General features: G+C 36.4%; 1 protein-coding gene across 5 annotated transcripts in view; it reads right to left on the reverse strand.

Annotated features, from left to right (window-relative positions):
* CFAP44 (cilia and flagella associated protein 44) overlaps nucleotides 1-19,590 on the reverse strand; it is a 115,336-nt gene that overhangs the window by 19,374 nt on the left and 76,372 nt on the right. For all 5 annotated transcript variants that reach the window (XR_011463975.1, XM_070369334.1, XM_070369338.1 and 2 more), the window contains 2 exons: nucleotides 15,164-15,367; nucleotides 14,021-14,216 (listed from right to left, as the gene is read on the reverse strand). Coding sequence is in view for 4 of the 5 variants with exons in the window: in XM_070369334.1 (XP_070225435.1) it covers nucleotides 14,021-14,216; nucleotides 15,164-15,367 (400 nt within the window). In the remaining variant the exon portion in view is untranslated. The remainder of the gene's footprint in view (nucleotides 1-14,020; nucleotides 14,217-15,163; nucleotides 15,368-19,590) is intronic.

The following is a 19,590-nucleotide window of genomic DNA, read 5'->3' on the forward strand; positions in this document are numbered from 1 at the left end:
AACCACAGTGACCAGAAGGAAGTGGCACAGTATTTGTCAAATGTTGAAAGAAATATCAACCTAGAATACTGCATCCAATGAAAACGTCTTTCAGAAAAAGAGGGGAAATCAAGGCATACTTCAGTTCAGTTGCTCAGTCGTGTCCGACTCTTTGCGACCCCGTGAATCACAGCACGCCAGGCCTCCCTGTCCATCACCAACTCCTGGAGTTCACTCAGACTCACGTCCATCGAGTCAGTGATGCCATCCAGCCATCTCATCCTCTGTCGTCCCCTTCCTCCTCCTGCCCCAATCCCTCCCAGCATCAGAGTCTTTTCCAATGAGTCAACTCTTCGCATGAGGTGGCCAAAGTACTGGAGTTTCAGCTTTAGCATCAGTCCTTCCAAAGAAATCCCAGGGCTGATCTCCTTCAGAATGGACTGGTTGGACCTCCTTGCAGTCCAAGGGACTCTCAAGAGTCTTCTCCAACACCACAGTTCAAAAGCGTCAATTCTTTGGCGCTCAGCTTTCTTCACAGTCCAACTCTCACGTCCATACGTGACCACAGGAAAAACCATAGCCTTGACTAGACGGACCTTTGTTGGCAAAGTAATGTCTCTGCTTTTGAATATGCTATCTAGGTTGGTCATAACTTTCCTTCCAAGGAGTAAGCGTCTTTTAATTTCATGGCTGCAGTCACCATCTGCAGTGATTTTGGAGCCCCCAAAAATAAAGTCTGACACTGTTTCCCCATCTATTTCCCATGAAGTGATGGGACCAGATGCTATGATCTTCGTTTTCTGAATGTTGAGTTTTAAGCCAACTTTTTCACTCTCCTCTTTCACCTTCATCAAGAGGCTTTTTAGTTCCTGTTCACTTTCTGCCATAAGGGTGGTGTCATCTGCATATCTGAGGTTATTGATTAGATTATGGGAAAAAATTTTTAATTGCCACCAGTATACCCTCCCTAAAAGAATGGATAAAGGAAACTCTTTAAGCAGAGGGAATTTTTTTCTTTTTTAAAAAAGGAAATTTTGAATAAAAATATGAATAAAGCCTATATGAATAGGCTTTCCTCCAAGTGCTTAAATAATGTTTGATAATTGAAGCAAAAATTATAACATTGTCTGATATGGTTCCAGATGTATGCAGAGGAAATATTTAAGACAATCATATGATAAATGAGGAAGAAACTGGGATATAAAGGTAGGTAAGGACTCTATACTTGACTTAAATTGGCAAAATGATGACACTGGTGGACTGGGATAAACAATGAATATATATATACACACACACACACATATATGTAGAATATACAGAGCAACGACTAAAAATGTTATACAAAGAGATACATTAAAAAGTGCTCAGTTCAGTTCATTTGCTCAGTTGTGTCCAACTCTTTGCGACTCCATGAACTGCAACACGCCAGGCCTCCCTGTCCATCACCAACTCCCGGAGTTTACTCAAACTCATCTCCATTGAGTCGGTGATGCCATCCAACCATCTCATCCTCTGTTGTCCCCTTCTCCTCCTGCCCCCCAATCCCTCCCAGCATGAGGGTCTTTTCAAAAGAATCAGTTCTTCGCATCAAGTGGCCAAAGTATTGGAGTTTCAGCTTCAACATCAGTCCTTCCAATGAATATTCAGGATTTCCTTTAGGATTTCCTTTAGGATGGACTGGTTGGATCTCCTTGCAGTCCAAGGGACTCTCAAGAGTCTTCTCTAACACCACAGTTCAAAAGCATCAATTTTTCAGCACTCAGCTTTATTTATAGTCCAATTCTCACATCCATACATGACTACTGTAAAAAGTGCAAGAGAAAATAAAATGGAATCCTAAAGAATGTTCAACTAACCCACAGGAAGGTAGGAAAAAGAAAAAAGACAAAACAGATATAAAATGGCAGACTTAATAGATCAAATATAAGTGGTTCAATACACCAATTAAAAGACAGAGTGGATGAAAAACATTATTCAGCCATATGCTACCAGAAATTCACTTCTAATGCAACTATATAATCAAGCTGAAATTAAAAGGAGGGAAAAGATATATCATACAATTATTAAGCAAATAAAAGCAAAGCAGAAATGACTATAATAATATAGGATAAAATGGACTTCAGAGCAAGGAAAATTACCCAAGACAGAGAAAGACATTAAATAATGATAAATATGCCAATTTATCAAGAAAACATAGAAATCTTAACAGTGTATGCATAAAACAAGAGAAATATGGGAAGTAAAAACTGATAAAAATGAGAGGAGAAATAGATAAATCCATGAGTGCATTTGGAGACCTCCACACCTTAACTCAACATTTGATGCAACAACCATACAGAAAATCAACAAGGATATAGAAGACTTGAGCAATACCATCAATCAACAGGATCTAACTGACAGTAATAGAACATGTCACACAAAACAGACAACATATAATACATTCTTCGCAAGTGCTCACAGAACATACACCAAGATAGATATGTCAGACCATAAAACAAATCTCAGCAACTAAAAAAGAATTGAAATCACACAGAATGTGTTCTCTGACCACAACTGAATCAAACTAGAAATCAATAACAGAAAGATAAGAGGAAAATCTCAAAGCACTTGGACCTAAACAACACACTTCTATATAATCCACGGAATCCAGAAGTCACAATGTAAATTTTAAAACGACACTGTCCTGAATGTAAATGAAAATTAACTTCAAGTTTTGTAGAATACAACTAGAGCAGTGCTGAGAGAGAAATTTATAGTGCTAAATTAGGAAAGAGAATAAATTCTCAAGTCAGTGATTTAAGCTCACACCTGAAAACCTAAAAAACAGGAGTACAAAATAAACCCAAAGCAAGCTGAAGGAAGGTAATAGTAAAGATAACAACAGAAAGCAATAAAATTGACAGCAGAAAACAGAGAAAATCACTTATGCAAAGAGCTGACTTGTTCTCAAAAAAATCAGTTGAATTGACAAACCTCTAATAAAACTACAAAAAAAAAAAAATAGGAATTTAAGAAACAAGGTACCAATATCGAGAATGCAACAGACAGTATTACTAAAGACCCTGCAGACATTAAAAGGATAGCAAGGAAATACAATGAGCATCTCTATGCACATAAATTTGGCAACTTAAATGAAACAGACCAATTCCACAAAAAATACAAATTACCACAACCCACCCAATATAAAGGAGATAATGTGAATAGTTCTGTAACTATTAAGAACACTGAAATTCTAATTGTAAAACTACCTTGAAGAAATATATTGGCCCAAATAGTTTCATTGGAGAACTCTACCATACATTTAAATAATTACCATAAATTCTATACAGTATCTTCCAGAAAAATCAGAAAGGGGAGTTGCTTAGTTGCTAAGTCACACCCAACCCTTTGTGACCTGATGGACTATAGCCTGCCAGGCTCCTCTGCCCATGGAATTATCCAGTTAAGAATACTGGAGTGGGTTGCCATTTCCTTCACCAAAAAAGGGGAGAAGACTTCCCAAGTCATATTTTGAAGCTAGTATTCTCCTGATACTCAAAACTAAATATAGTATAAAGACAGTACAGTGATCCTCATGAATATAGACATAAAAATTTTTTCATTTCTATTTTATTGAAGGATAATTGCTTTATAGAATTTTGTTGTTTTCTACCAAACTTCCACATGAATCAGCCATAGGTATACATATATCCCCTCCCTTTTGAACCTCCCTCCTATCTCCCTCCCCATCCCACCCCTCTAGATTGATACAGAGCCCCTGTTTGAGTTTCCTGAGCCATACAGCAAATTCCCGTTGGTTATCTATTTTACATATGGTAATGTAAGTTTCCATGTTACTCTCTCCATACATCTCATCGTCTCCTCCCCTCTCTCTATGTCCATAAGTCTACTCTCTGTCTGTTTCTCCATTGTTGCTCTGTAAATAAATTCTTCAATACCATTTTTCTAGATTCCATATATGTGCATTAGAATACATATCTTTCTGACTCACTTCACTCTGTATAATAGGTTCAGGATTCATCCACCTCATCAGAATGGACTCAAATGTGTTCTTTTTATGGCTGAGTAATAGTCCATTGTGTAAATGTACCATGACTTCTTTATCCATTCATCTGTCGATGGACACCTAGGTTGCTTCCACATTCTAGCTATTGTAAATAGTGCTGCAATGAGCATTGGGATACATGCACATTTTTCAATTTTGGTTTCCTCAGATCATATGCCTAGGAGTGGGGTTGCTGGGTCATATGATGGTTTTATTCCTAGTTTTTAAGGAATCTCCATACTGTCTTCCATAGCGGCTGTATCAATTTACATTCCCAACAGTGCAAGAGTGGTCCCTTTTCTCTACAACCTCTCCAGCATTTCCATTTGTAGACTTTTTGATGATGGCCATTCTGACTGATGTGAGGTGATATTTCATTGTAGTTTTGATTTGCATTTCTCTAATAATGAGCAATGTTGAGCATCTTTTCATGTGTTTGTTAGTGATCTGTATGTCTTCTTTGGAGAAATGTCTGTTTAGGTCTTTTCCCCACTCTGATTGGGTTGTTTGCTTTTCTGGCATTGAATTGTATGAGCTGCTTGTATTTTTGGAAATTAATCCTTTGTCAATTGTTTCATTTGCTATCACTTTCTCCCATTCTGAGGGTTGTCTTTCCACCTTGATTATAGTTTCCTTTGCTGTGCAAAAGCCTTTAAGTTTAATCAGGTCCCACTTGCTTACTTTTGTTTTTATTCCCATTACTCTAGGAGGTGGGTCATAGAGAATCTTGCTTTGATTTATGTCATCGTGTGTTCGGCCTATGCTTTCCTCTAAGAGTTTTATAGTTTCTGGTCTTACATTTAGGTCTTTAATGCATTTTGAGTTTATCTTTGTATATGGTGTTAGGAAGTGTTCTAATTTCATTGTTTTACATGTAGCTGTCCAGTTTTCCTAGCACTATTGAAGAGGCTGTCTTTGCCCCATTGTATATTCTTGCCTCCTTTGTCAAAAATAAGGTATGCATGGGGTTATTTCCGGACTTTCTATCTTGTTCCATTGGTCTATATTTCTGTTTTTCTGCCAGTACCATACTATCTTGATGACTGTAGCTTTGTAGTATAATCTGAAGTCAGGAAGGTTGATTCCTCCAGCTCCATTCTTCTTTCTCAAGACTGCTTTGGCTATTCAGGGTCTTTTGTTTTTCTGCATGAATTGTGAAATTTTTTGTTCCAGTTCTGTGAAAAATGCCATTGCTGATTTGATAGGGATCACACTGAATTTGTAGATTGCATTTGGTAGTATAGTCATGTTCAAAATATTGATTCTTTCTACCCAGGAACATGGAATATCTCTCCATCTGTTTATGTCATCTTTGATTTCTTTCATTAGTGTCATAATTTTCTGTGTACAGTTCTTTTGTCTCCTTAGGTAAGTTTATTCCTAGATATTTAATTATTTTTGTTGCAATGGTGAATGGGATTGATTCCTTAAACTCTCTTTCAGATTTTTCATTGTTAGTATATAGAAATGCAAGTGATTTCTGTGTATTGATTTTGTATCCTGTAACTTTGCTAAATTCACTTATTAGCTATAGTAATTTTCTGATACTATCTTTAGGGTTGTCTATGTATAGTATCATGTCATCTACAACCAGTGTGAGCTTTACTTCTTTTCCTATCTGGGTTCCTTTTATTTCTTTTTCTTCTCTGACTGCTGTAGCTAGAATTTCCAGAACTATGTTGAATAATAGTGGTGAGAGTGGACACCCTTGTCTTGTTCCTGACCTTAGGGGGAACACTTTCAGTTTTTCACCACTGAGAATAATGTTTGCTGTAGGCTTATCATATATGGCCTTTACCATGTTGAGGTAGATTCCTTCTATGACCATTTTTTGAAGAGTTTTAATCACAAATGGGTGCTGAATTTTGTCAAAGGTTTTCTCTGCATCTGTTGAGATTATCATATGGTTTCTATCTTTCAATTTGTTAATATGGGGTATCATATTGATTTTCATATATTGAAGAATCCTTGCATTCCTGGAATAAACCCAACTTGATCATGGTGTATGAGCTTCTTGATGTGCTACTGAATTCTGTTTGCTAAAATTTTGTTGAGGATTTTTTCATCTATGTTCATCAGTGATATTGGCCTGTAGTTTTCTCTTTTTGTGTTGTCTTTGTCTGGTTTTGGTATCAGGGTGAAAGCGGCCTCGTAGAATGAGTTTGGAAATATTCCTTCCTCTGCAATTTTTTGAAAGAGTTTTAGAAGGATAGGCATTAGCTCTTCTCTAAATGTTTGACAGAATTTCCCTGTGAAGTAATCTGGTCCTGGGCTTTTGTTTGGGGGGAGATTTTTGATCACAGCTTCAATTTCAGTGCTTGCAATTGGGTTGTTCATAATTTCTATTTCTTCCTGGTTCAGTCTTGGAAGACTGAACTTTTCTAAGAATTTGTCCATTTCTTCGATTTTATTGCCATATAGTTGTTCATAATTGTTTCTCATAATCCTTTGTATTCTGCATTGTTTGTTGTAACCTCTCCTTTTTCATTTCTAATTTTGTTGATTTGATTCTTCTCTTTTTCTTGATGAACCTGACTAAAGGCTTGTCAATTTTGTTGATCTTCTCAAAGAACCAGCTTTTAGTTTTATTAATCTTTACTATTGTTTCTTTCATTTGCTTTTCATTTATTTCTGTTCAGATCTTTATGATTTCTTTCCTTCTACTAATTTTCGGTTTGTTGTTCTTCTTCTTCTTCTATTTCCAGTTGTTTTAGGTGTAAAGTTAGGATGTCTATTTGATTTTTTTCTTGTTTCTTGAGGTCGGATTGTATTGCTATAAACTTCTGTCTTAGAACTGCTTTTGCTGCATCCCATAGGTTTTGAGCTGTCATGTTATCATTGTCATTTGTTTCCAGAACTTTTTTCATTTCCCTTTTGATTTCTTCAGTAACGTGTTGGTTATTTAGAAATGTGTTGTTTAACATCCATGTGTTTGTGTTTCTTACAGTTTTTTTCTTGTAATTTATGTCTTACAAATCATAGCATTGTGGTCAGAGAAGATGCTTGATGTGATTTCAATTTTCTTAAATTTTACTGAGGTTTTATTTCTTACCCAAGATGTGATCTGTCCTGGAGAATGTTCCATGTGCACTTGAGAAGAAGGGGTATTCTTCTGCATTTGGATGGAATGTCCTGAAGATATCAATGAGATTCATCGTAGCTAATGCATCATTTAAAACTTGTGTTTCCTTATTAATTTTCTATCTTGATGATCTGTCCATTGGTGTGAGTGAGGTGTTAAAGTCTCCTACTATTATTGTGTAACTGTGAATTTCTCCTTTTATGTCTGTTAGTGTTTGTCTTAACTATTGAGGTGCACCTATGTTGGGTGCATAGATATTTACAACTGTTATGTCTTCCTCTTGAACTGATCCTTGATCATTATGGAGTGTCCTTTCTTATCTCTTGGAATCTTCTTTAAGGACTATTTTGTCAATATAAGGATTGCTACTCCAGCTTTCTTTTGCTTCCCATTTGCATGGAATATATTTTTCCATCCTCTCACTTTCAGTCTCTATGTGTCTTGAGGTCTGAAGTGGGTTTCTTGTAGACAGCATTTATATGGGTCTTATTTTTGTATCCATTCAGCCAGTCTGTGTCTTTTGGCTGGAGCATTTAATCCATTTACATTTTAAGTAATTATTGATATATATGTTCCTATTGCTATTTTCTTAAATGTTTGGAGTTGATTTTGTAGATCTATTTTCTTCTCTTGTATTTCTTGACTATAGAAATCCCTTTAACATTTGTTGTAAAGCTGGTTTGGTGATACTGAATTCTCTTAACTTTTGCTTGTCTGAAAAGCTTTTTATTTCTCTATCAATTTTGAATGAGATCCTTGTCAAGTACAGTAAACTTGGTTGCAGTTTTTTCCCTTTCAGTACTTTAAATATATCTTGCCATTCCCTTCCGGCCTGCAGTTTCTGCTTAAAGATCAGCAGTTAAGTGTATGGGGCTTCCCTTATATGTTACTTGTTGCTTCTCCCTTGCTGCTTTTAATATTCTTTGTGCTTAGTCTTTGTTAGTTTGATTAGTATGTGTCTTGGTGTGTTTCTCCTTGGGTTTATCCCGTATGGGACTCTTTGTGCCTCTTGGACTTGATTGACTATTTCCTTTTCCATGTTGGGGAAATTTTCAATTATAATCTTTTCAAAAATTTCATACCCTTTCTTTTTTTCTTCTTCTTCTGGGACCCCTATACTTCAAATGTTGGTGCATTTGATATTGTCCCAGAGGTCTTGAAACTATCCTCAGTTCATTCTTTTTACTTTATTCTGCTCTTCAGAAGTTATTTCCACCATTTTATCTTCCAGCTCACTGATTCATTCTTTTGCTTCAGATATTCTGCTATAGATTCCTTCTAGAGTATTTTTAATTTCAGTCATTGTGTCCTTTGTCTCTGTATGTTTATTCTTTAATTCTTCCAGATTTTTGTTAATTGATTCTTGCATTTTCTCCATTTTGTTTTCAAGGTTTTTGATCATCTTTACTATCATTATTCTGAATTCTTTTTCAGGTAGTTTGCCTATTTCCTCTTCATTTATTTGAACTTCAGTGTTTCTATCTTGTTCCTTCATTTGTATAGTATTTCTATGCCTTTTTGTTATTTTTTTTTAACTTATTGTGTTTGAGGTCTCCTTTTGCCAGGTTTAAAGGTTGAATTCTTTCTTCTTTTTGGTTTCTGCCCTCCTAAGGTTGGTCCAGTGGTTTGTTTGAGCTTCGTACAGGGTGAGATTTGTGCTGATTTTTTGTTTGGTTGTTTGTTTTTCCTCTGATAGGCAAGGCTGAGTGAGGTGGTAATCCTGTCTGCTGATGATTTGGTTTGTATTTTTATTTTGTTTGTTGTTTAGATGAGGTGTCCTGCACAGGGTGCTACTGATGATTGGGTGATGGCCGGTCTTGTATTCAAGTGGTTTCCTTTGTGAGTTCTCACTATTTGATACTCCTTAGGGTTAGTTCTCTGGTGGTCTGGTTGTTTGGAGTCAGTGCTCCCACTCCAAAGACTCAGGGCTTGATCTCTGGTCAGGAACAAAGTTTCCACAAGTGGTTTGTTGTGGCATTAAGTGAGAGTAAAACAAATATACAAAAATGAGAAACCAAAGATGAACCCCAGACAAATGGCAGTTACAAAATCAGGCAATAATAATTAAAATAATGGAATATACACATATACATATACACCCATGAGCAAAGTGAAAACAGTCCAACAAAAATAAAGTGCAATAGATTGGTCGGGTGAACAAAGTAAATCAAAATTTATATTTACCAGTTAAGAACAAAACTAACTAAAGCACAAACTGGAAAACAAAACTAAAGCAAGGTGCCAAGTAGGGAATAAAGTATTGAAAACAAAACTAACAAATATGTTGAGAGGAAAGGAAAGAAAGAAAAGAAAGAAAGAATAGATATGCAAAGTTAAACAGAGGTAGACAAAGAAGATTTGTATACATTAAAGATTAAACTTCAAGGGGAAAAGAACCATAGGAAAGGCAAACAAAGGAATAAATGTAGAAAAAAATATAATAGGTTTTTAAAAAATTTTTTAATTATAAAAGAGAAAAGAAAGAACATGGAAGAAGGAAGAAAAAAGGGGAAAAAAAGGAAAACTCCACAGAACTGCAAAAGCTCAATGTAAAGGCAGAGGTTTATAGCAACAATAAAAGTGTGACTGAATATACACACATACATATACACCCATAAGCAAAATCAGAACAGTCCAACAAAAATAAAGTACAATAGACTGACCTGGCAAACAAAGGAAACCAAAAATTATATCTACCAGGACAAAACTAACTAAAGCAAAAACTGGAAAACAAAACTAAAGCAAGGTGCTAAGTGGGGAATAAAGCAATGAAAATAAAACTGACAAAATGTTGAGAGGAAAGGAAAGAAAGAAAAGAAAGAAAGAATAGATATGCAAAGTTAAATAGAGGTACACGAAGAAGATTTATATACATTAAAGATTAACTGCAAGGGGAAAAGAACAGTAGGAAAGGCAAACAAAGGAATAAATGTAGAAAAAAATATAATAGGCTTAAAAAAATTAAAATTAAAAAAGAGAGAAAAAAGGAAAACTCCACATAACTGCAAAAGCCCAATGTAGAGGCAGAGGTTTATAACAGCACTAACAAATGTGACTGAGGAAAAAAACAAGCTCAAAAGCTAGATTTCATAGTGCCAATAAAATCAACAACTACAATAGGGGGAGAGAATAAAGGGGAAAAAATCCAAAAGAATCTACAGAGAAAGTCAAAACATAAGAATAATAAGTGTTTTTCTTGAATCACTGCTCTCAGAGTCCTTTCCCTTGCTGGGAGTCACAGTCCACCTTACCTCCCTAGGATGCCCTCCAACACTGTGCTGATCTCTGGACCTGCTGTGGGGGCAGCTCTGAGTCTAATCTGGTCCTACTGCTATGTGTTCTTGCCTCCAATGTCCTCAGCTACCAGAACTTGTGCATTTTCTTTTGTGGGAGCTCTCAATGACTTTTTATATATTCCATCAACACAGAGTCTGCCTAGTTGATCATGTGGATTTAACCTGCAACTTGTACAGTTGGTGGGAAGATTTTGGGCCTTCTTCCTTAGCCACACTGCCCCTTGGTTTCAACTGTGGTTTTATCTCCACTTCTGCATGTGGCTCGTCCACTGGGGTTTGCTCCTGAGGCTGCCCTAGAGGACTTAGGTTTGCCTCTGTGAGGGCCAGGTGTGGAGGTGGTGCAGCTGCTTGGGTTACAGGGGTTCTGGCAGCACCAGGTACTCAGGGGAGTTGACGGCCAGGGCAGCAGGAAATATAGTGCTCTGGTAGGGTATGGCAACCAGTATTGGTCAATACTCTCCAGTATTCTTGCCTGGAGAACCCCTCCCTGACAGAGAAGCCTGGCAGGCCACAGTCTACAGGGTTGCAAAGAGTCAGACACTACTGAAGTGACCCTGTAGGCATAGATGCAAGACTTTTTTTTTGCCTGTGGCAGCTCTGTCCCCGTGAGAGTTGAGTGTGCAGGTGGTGCAGCTGCTTGGCTTGCGGGGACCCTGGCAGTGCCAAGTGTGCAGGGACATGGACTGCCTCTGCCACAGGAGTTATGGTCCTATCAGCGCCTTTTTTTGAGCCTCTTGTAGCTAGTGATCAGAAGGCCTCTTTGGCCAGTCTTTCTCCTTAGCTCTGCCCATTCAGGTACTTAAGAGGGCTCCTTTGCCTGGGGTCCTTCTCTGTTGTTCGGAGCATCAGGCACATAGAGGGCCCCCCCTTGCTGGGGTCCTACTCTGTAGATTGGCACGTCAGGCACTTAAAGGGGCACCCTGGGTGGGGTCCTACTCTGTAGTTCAGTGCCTCAGGCATTTGATGGGCCAGCCTGTCTATTGTTCAGCTGCTGATGCTGGCCTGTGGGGAGAGAGAGGCTATAGTCATGTCTCCACCCCCTACACATGACTAAGCAGTATCGCCTTGCTTAGGTGGCTGCCTGGCTTTCCTCCACAGGCATTTCCCAGCACAATCTCCTCCCTCACCTCCCCTGGATCCATCTCTCCACAGTCAATAGCAGCCCTCATCCTGGGATCACTTCACACGCCCCAAACTCCAGCTCCCAGCCCCTGTGCCTTCCAGGGGACCAGCATTCCTGTCCAAGATACGTATGGCTGTAGCAAGGTCTATCTGAGTCTCATTCTATTTAGGCTGCCATAGATCAGCTGTTTCACTCTCAGCCTTAAATGTTTCTCCTCTGACTCAGACAGTTGCCCCAATGTGGGGATCAGACTCCTGCTTCAGTTCCCCCACCCACTGAAGACAGGTCCAGTCCTACTAACACTCCTGTTTTTCCCCCCAGTTCCTTTGTCCTACAGAGTTTTGTCTGGTTCTATATATTCTTTTCCTCTGGTCGAGTACTCCTGTCTACTCTCAGCTGGTGTTTTGCATGCACTTCTGTGTCTGAAGGTGTATTCCTGATGTATCCATGGAGAGAGATGTACTCCACGTCCACCTACTCCTCTGCCATCTTGTTCTCCTCCCATAAAATTTCTTAATATTAGCAAATAGAATTCAACAATACATAAAAAGAATTTTACATTATACCAGAAAGTGAAAGTGTTAGTCACTCAGACGTGTCTGACTCTTTGTGACTCCATGGACTGTAGCCCGCCAGGCTCCTCTGTCCACGAAATTCTCCAGGGAAGAATACTGAGTGGGTTACCATGCCCTTCTCCAGGGGATCTTCCCAACCCGGGGATCGAACCCAGGTCTCCTGCATTGCAGGCAGATTCTTTGCCATTTGAGCTACCCAGGAAGCCAACATTTCAGAATGCTAGCCTAGTTTTGTAATTAGTAATCAGCCAATATAATCCACCATCTTAACAGGCTAAAGAGAAAAAAAAGGTCACATAATCATCAATACAGTAAAGCATCTGATAAAATTCAAACTCATTCATGAAAAACAAAACAGAAGAGAACTTCCTGAACTTGGTAAAAAGTATCCAAGAAACACCTACAGATGTTTTTTAATGGTATAGGCAGCATACTTAATAGTGAAAGATTGAATGCTTTCCCCCTAAGATTGGACTAAGGCAAGGATGTCTGTTCTTAACACTCTATTTTAAGATAGTACTGAAAATTCTAACCAGGGCAATAAGCCAAGAAATGGTAACTGGCATACAGACTAAAAATGAAATTGCCCTTTAGAGCTAGAAATTTCCAAGGAATCAATCAAAAACTCCTAGAATAAGTCAGGTTACAAGATACAAGATAAATATCCCCAAAGCAACCATATTTCTATATACTAGTATGGATATGTGGACACCAAGATTAAAAACAAATTACTCAAAAAATAAAAAAATAAAAAAGAAGTACTTTAGAGGTAAAACATGAACATGAATTGTATGTTGAAAACTACACAGTGTTGATGACAAATCAAAGCTTTAAATAAATACATACCCTGTTCATGCATTGGAAGACTCAGTATAGGAAAGACACTAATTCTCCCCAAACTGATAGAGGTTTAACACAATTGCTGTCAGAATTCCAATGATATCTTTTGTAGATATATAAAAAAAATTAAACATGGAAATATAAAGGTACCAGAATAGCTAATGTAATTTTTAAAAGTGGGAGGAATTAGTCTACCTGATTTTAGAACTCAATACCTACCATACTCAAGACCTTAGTATTGGTGAAGAGATAAACACACAGATCAACAGAACAGAATTAAAAAGAAAAAAAAAAAAACAGAAATAGGTCCACATAGATAGGCTCAAATGATTTTTGACAAAGATAAAGGCAATCCAACAGAAGAGAGACAGCCTTTTCAGCAAATGGTGCTAGAAAAATTGGACATTCCTAGGAGAAAACAAAAACCTTGACCTAAGTCTCCTACCTTACAGAAAACTTAACTCCAAATGGATCATTGATTTCAATGTAAACCTATAAAACCTTTAGAAAAAAAAATAAAAGAAAATCTTTGGGACCCAGGGCTAGGCAAAGAATTCTTAGACTTGACAACAAAACAAAATCCAAGAGAGGAAAAAATGACAAATTGAGCATTGACAAAATTCAAAACTATTGCCCTGCACATGATCCTATTCAGAGAATGAAAAACCAAGCTACAGACTAGAAGAAAATATTTGCAAACCACATATTTGACAAAGGACTAGTGGATATAATATGTAGAGTTCTCAAAACTCAACAGTACAAAAGCAAGCAACTGTATTCAAACGTGAGCAAAAGACAGGACGAGAAATTTTATCAAAGATACACAGGTGTCAAGTAAACATGGAAAGAAGTGCTTGTTAAATGAAACTACCCTGTGCTATCTCATGGCATATGCACACACACTTCTGATGGTCAGAGACCTAAAGGTTTCTCTCCTCTCCTCTGTAACCCCACATGCCTCTACACTGTCTATGTTGTAGGGAAAAAAAAAAGAAAAAGTGTGTAATATGTCCCTTAGTTATTTCTCTATTTCATGCTAATGAGAAAAAATAGAATCATATATAGGAAAGAAATACAAACCGACATCTCCTTCGACCTCTTTTTTCTTCACCCGCTTAATCCTCTTCTTTAGTACCTTCATAAGGAAATTAGCAAATTTATTGTTTTCTCCAAGCGCTGTTTGGAAACCAGAATAGAGTGCTTTTTCTTGGTCTTGGAGCTTGGCTACTTCATTCTTTTTCTCTTCCATCTCTTTAAGAGTTTCATTTATTTTCCACTAAATGGAAAAGAATATGAACAAATGATAAATAAAATATTTCCTGATAAACCAGGATCAGAGAATAATGTACATTACAGTGCAAGGTTACAGCCTACAAACATTTTTAAATCTTCTTAATAGAAGTTTACATTGCTGATGTTTGCAGAGTCATTCATTTGGTTAAAATTTAGAATTCTTTTGTAAAAATCAATTAAGGTCAGAATCAGATAAGATAGATTTTTTTGATGTTTAACTTCCTCAAAAAACTAAATTAATTTAAAATTTTTACTTATATGTGAATGTCAGCTAATATTTTTCTGTATGTGCTCTCAAAAAAGACTCTCTTTCATATCAACACAAGATACTGAAAACAAAAAGGCAAATTTGCTCTTAGTGAAGCAGATATATCTACAAACTGACATCACTATTGTGCATGCATTATGTAATAGACTCCTTCTTCCTTCATGACAAAGAGAGAAGGTATAATTAATCTCCTTAAATTTACATATTAATATATATAATAAAGAAAATTTCCTGTGCTAGTCAATTATGTATTACTCTGAAAGTAGCTATTGTATTTAAGAAATTTACCAACTCCTTTTCCACATATGTTCATTCATAATGATAATATATAATCAAAACTCAACTTCACATGATAGCTACTAACAACAAAAATAATTTTAAAGCCAGGGTAAACAAAACATAAGGGTCACTTTTGAAAAATTAATTCTCCTACTTTATAAGATATCAGATCAAATTCATTAAAAATTATGATTCACTGTTCCCTGAGCAAGGTTACCAAAAATAGAGAGCAAACAGGAATAACAGGAAGGAGGAGGATGAAGAGAAGACAAGAAAGAGATGTAGACTAGAACAAGGGGGGAAATTAAGAAGAAGAAAAGAAGAATCGAGTCCCCTCCATAACTAAGGCTGTAGCCAGTTAGCAATCTTTCGACCGTTCATACTTGCATGTCCTGTTCCTCTTTGTCTAATGAATTAACACGCTCTTGAAGTATGTTCTCCTGTTTTTCAAAGTTCTTTAGGAGAAGCATTTCTTGAAATAATGTGACATGGTGCAGGTCAGATAATTTCATCTGAGTATCTAACTTCAGTTTCTGATGTCTCAGGAGACGGAGTTCTGCATCAAAGGTGACAATCAGTTCTTTGATCTGAGGTGCAAAAAGATATGAGGGTATGTTAGAAGCTTAAAACAGATAAGTGCATCTTTAAAACTACCCAACAATACTGATTTGTTTGGGTAAAAGCATTTGTTTATTCTGCCCTTATTTTGGTGGAAAATTATAAAGGTGGGTGAGTAGGCACATGTGTATGTATGTAGTCACATAAATTCATCAATGGTATTAAATGAATATAAATTAAATTTATTAAGTGGTAGGAAGTCTTGAAGAAGTTGCAGTCCTTCTAGCTATTTCTTCATCATTGATTAACCCATTGATCAAGAATGTCCTTCCTACTTTAAATCAGAGTTTTATAACAAATCTTGATTAAATCTTTGTTTAAATTGGAGACTACGAGCTCTTCATGGATACTGTTAGTATTTGTCTCCACTCCGTCCCCACAGTATCTCTACACTGTCCTTCACACAGTAAGCACTAAAAATTTTTTACTTCCCTCGCCTTATTTTCAAAAATTTCAAACTTATGGAACAGCAAATATTTTTAAATAGATAAACATAATTGCGGAACCATAAGAAATTTATTCAATCTTCTTTTCTTAGTTTATTTATAGATGAAGAAATTAAGACTAAAAATGATTTCCTTGAGACCAAAACTAATTTGTTACAGATAAGAACTCAAGTAACTCAGGGCCTGGTCTAGACTTTATCCCACTGCCATTTCAAATGATCTTAAATCCTCAGTTTTACTTTGATTTTGACACAGCTTCTCCCTTGTCCCATCCCAAAGAAGATTAAGAAAGCAAAAGACAGCCCCAAGGGGCAGATTCTCTTAAAGAAACTAGTACAACAGGAAGAATACACACCATTCCATGTTTGTCATTAGGCTGTACATAGGAAGCCTTGACTATGTAACGCCTATAGTGAGTGTGGGTTCAACCTAAGGCTGAGAAGCAGGAAGACATCTGTGGGTCTGGGGCAGTGAAACTGCTAAAGCATTTCAGAGAGCTAAAAAACAGAAACAAAAAACAAACCAAGGAAAAGAAAAATTAAACTTTTAATGATTGACCGTAGACTAAGTGGGTTCCGCTTTAATGCTGGCTTAATGAATCTGAATTATTTTTAAGCTTCTTTGGAGACAGGACTATATTGTCTTTAGTGCAACACCATTCTGCAACTATACCACATAGGTGTCCAAGGTTGTAAGGGTTATGCTTGTTTTATTCTCACTATACTTCATACCTGTAAGCTTTATGAAGATAGAGTACATATCTGGCTTGGGAATTGTTGCATCCCTACTACCTAACTTACACTGTTTCTACACATAGAATGGCCAATAAATATTTGTTAAATTAATAACTAGTTAAATCAATCAAAACTTTTTACATAATACCTACTATATGTCTAGAATTGTCCTAGACGCTTCAAAGGAATCAGAAGTATATGTGGCCCTTCCCTCAAGAACTGTATGATCTAACGAAATAGAGACTAGAGGAAAAAAAAAATCAATAAAACTAAGGCTGGTCTTTGAAAAGATAAAACTGACAAACCTTAATCCAAATTCATCAAGAAAAAAATGGGAGGTGGCCTAAGTCAATAAAATCAGAAATGAAAAAGCAGTACAACTGAGACCACAGCAATGAACAGACCAATTACCAGTAATGAAGTTAAATCAGACTGGATAGCTTCACAGGGGAATTCTACCAAACATTTAAAGGAGAGTTAACAACCATCCTAAAACTATCCCCAAAAATTGCAGATGAAGGAACACTTCCAAACTCATTCTATAAGGCCAGTATTATCCTGATACTAAAACCAGACAAATATATCATGCAAAAAAGAGCATTACAGCCCAATATCACTGATGAACATAGATGCAAAAGTCCTTAACAAAATATTAGCAAACTGATCCCAACAGTACCTTAAATAATCATACATTATGATCAGTGAGATTTATCCCAAGGATGCAAGGATAATTCAATAGACACAAATCAGTGTGTTGCACCACATTAACAAACTGAAAAATAAAAGCCACATGATTATCTCGCTGCAGAAAAACTTTTGACAAAATTTAACATCTATTTATGATAAAAACTTTTTAGAAAGGGGGCAGAGAGAGAACATAGCTCAACATAATAAAAGTCATAATATGACAAATCCATAGCTAATATCATACTCAAAAGGTGAAAAACTGAAAGCATTTCCTCTAAGATCAGGAACAAGACAAGGATACACATTATTGCAACTTTTATCCCACAGAATATTGGAAATCCTAGCCACAGCAGTCATACAAGAAATAAAAGGAATCCAAATTGAAAAAGAAGAAGCAAAACTATTACTGTTTGCAGATGACATATACACAGAAAATCCTAAAGACACCACCAGACAACTACTAGAGCTCATCAATGAATTTAGTAAAGTTGCAGGATATAAAGTTAATATATAGAAATCTTTTGCATTTCTATATACTAAAAATTAATTATCAGAAAGAGAAATTAAGGAAACAATCTCATTTACCATCACCTCAAAATGAACAAAATACCTAGAAATAAATCTACCTAGGGAGGTAAAAGACCTATACTCAGAAAACTCTAAGAAACTGATGAAAGAAACTGAAGACCACAGGAACAGATGGAAAAATATACTATGCTCTTGGATAGAAAGAATCAGCATTGTTAAAATACTATACTATCTAAAGCAACCTATAGATTCAATGCAATCCCTATCAAAATACCAATGGCAATTTTCACGGAAACAGAACAATTTTTTTTTTAATTTGTATGGAAATACAAAAGACCCCAAATAGCCAAAACAATCTTGAGAAAGAAAACAGAGCTGGAGGAATCATACTCCCTGACTTCAAGGTCATACTACAAAGTTGTAATGATCAAACAGTATGATACTGGCACAAATACAGACACATCAATCAATGAAAGGGAACAGAGAGCGCAGAAATAAACTCAGGCACATACGGTCAATTAATCAGTGACAAAGGAGACAAGAACATACAATGGAGAGAAGTCCCTTCAATAAGTGATACTGGGAAAATGGGACAGTTCTATAACACCATACACAAAAATAAACTCAAAATGGATTAAAGACCTAAACGTAAGACTGGAAACCATAAAATTCTTGGAGGAAAACATAAGTAGAACACTGTTTGACGTAAATTAAATCACAGCAATATATTTTTTTTTGGCTCTGTCTCTTACAGCAAACAAAAACAAAAATAGACAAATCTAATTAAGCTTAAAAGCTTTAAGATAGCAAAGGAAATCACCAAAAAAAAAAAAAGAAAGAAAGAAAGAAAATACAACCTATTGAATGGGAGAAAATACTGGCAAATGATATGACTGATAAGGGGTTAATATCCAACATGTATAAACAACTCATACAATTCAACATCAAAAAAATGATTTAAAAATAGGCAGAAGACCTGAATAGACATTTTTCCAAAGAAGAAATGCAGGTGGCCAATAGGCACATGAAAAAATGCTCAATATTGCTAATCACTAGGAAAATGCAAATCAAAACCACAGTGAGATAATCACCTCACATCTCATAGAATGGCTATCATCAAACACACACACATACATACACAAATAACAAATATTATCAAGAATGTGGAGAGGGAGGTCTCTCAAAATACAACCTAAGGAAGCAACACTTGGGAAGCAACCTAAGTGTCCATAAACAGATGAATAGAAAAATCAAATGTGATGCATACATATGTGAAATGTAATACTACTCAGCCATATAAAAGAATGAAATTTTTCCATTTGCAATGACATGGATGGACCCGGGGAATATTATGATTAGTGAAATAAGTCAGTCAGAGAAAGACAAATATTATATGTTAGCAGTAATATGTGGAATCTAAAAAAAAAATAAGCAAACGAGTGAACATAACAAAAAGGAAACAAATATAGACAACAATGTAGCGGTTACAAGCTGGGAGAGGAAAGAAGAGAGGGGCAATATAAGGGTACATTAATAGGTATAAACTATTAGGTATAAAACAAGCTACAGTGATTATTGTGCACCATATTTTATAGTAACTACAAATGGAGTATAATTTTAAAAACTGTGAATCACTTTATTATACATCTGTAACATATAACATCGGAGAAGGCAATGGCACCCCATTCCAGTCCTCTTGCCTGGAAAATCCCATGGATGGAGGAGCCTGGTAGGCTGCAGTCCATGGGGTCGCTGAGAGTCCGACACGACTGAGCGACTTCACTTTCACTTTTCACT

The sequence above is a fragment of the Bos mutus genome, chromosome 1 (assembly GCF_027580195.1).
Source record: "Bos mutus isolate GX-2022 chromosome 1, NWIPB_WYAK_1.1, whole genome shotgun sequence".
NCBI lineage: Eukaryota > Metazoa > Chordata > Mammalia > Artiodactyla > Bovidae > Bos > Bos mutus.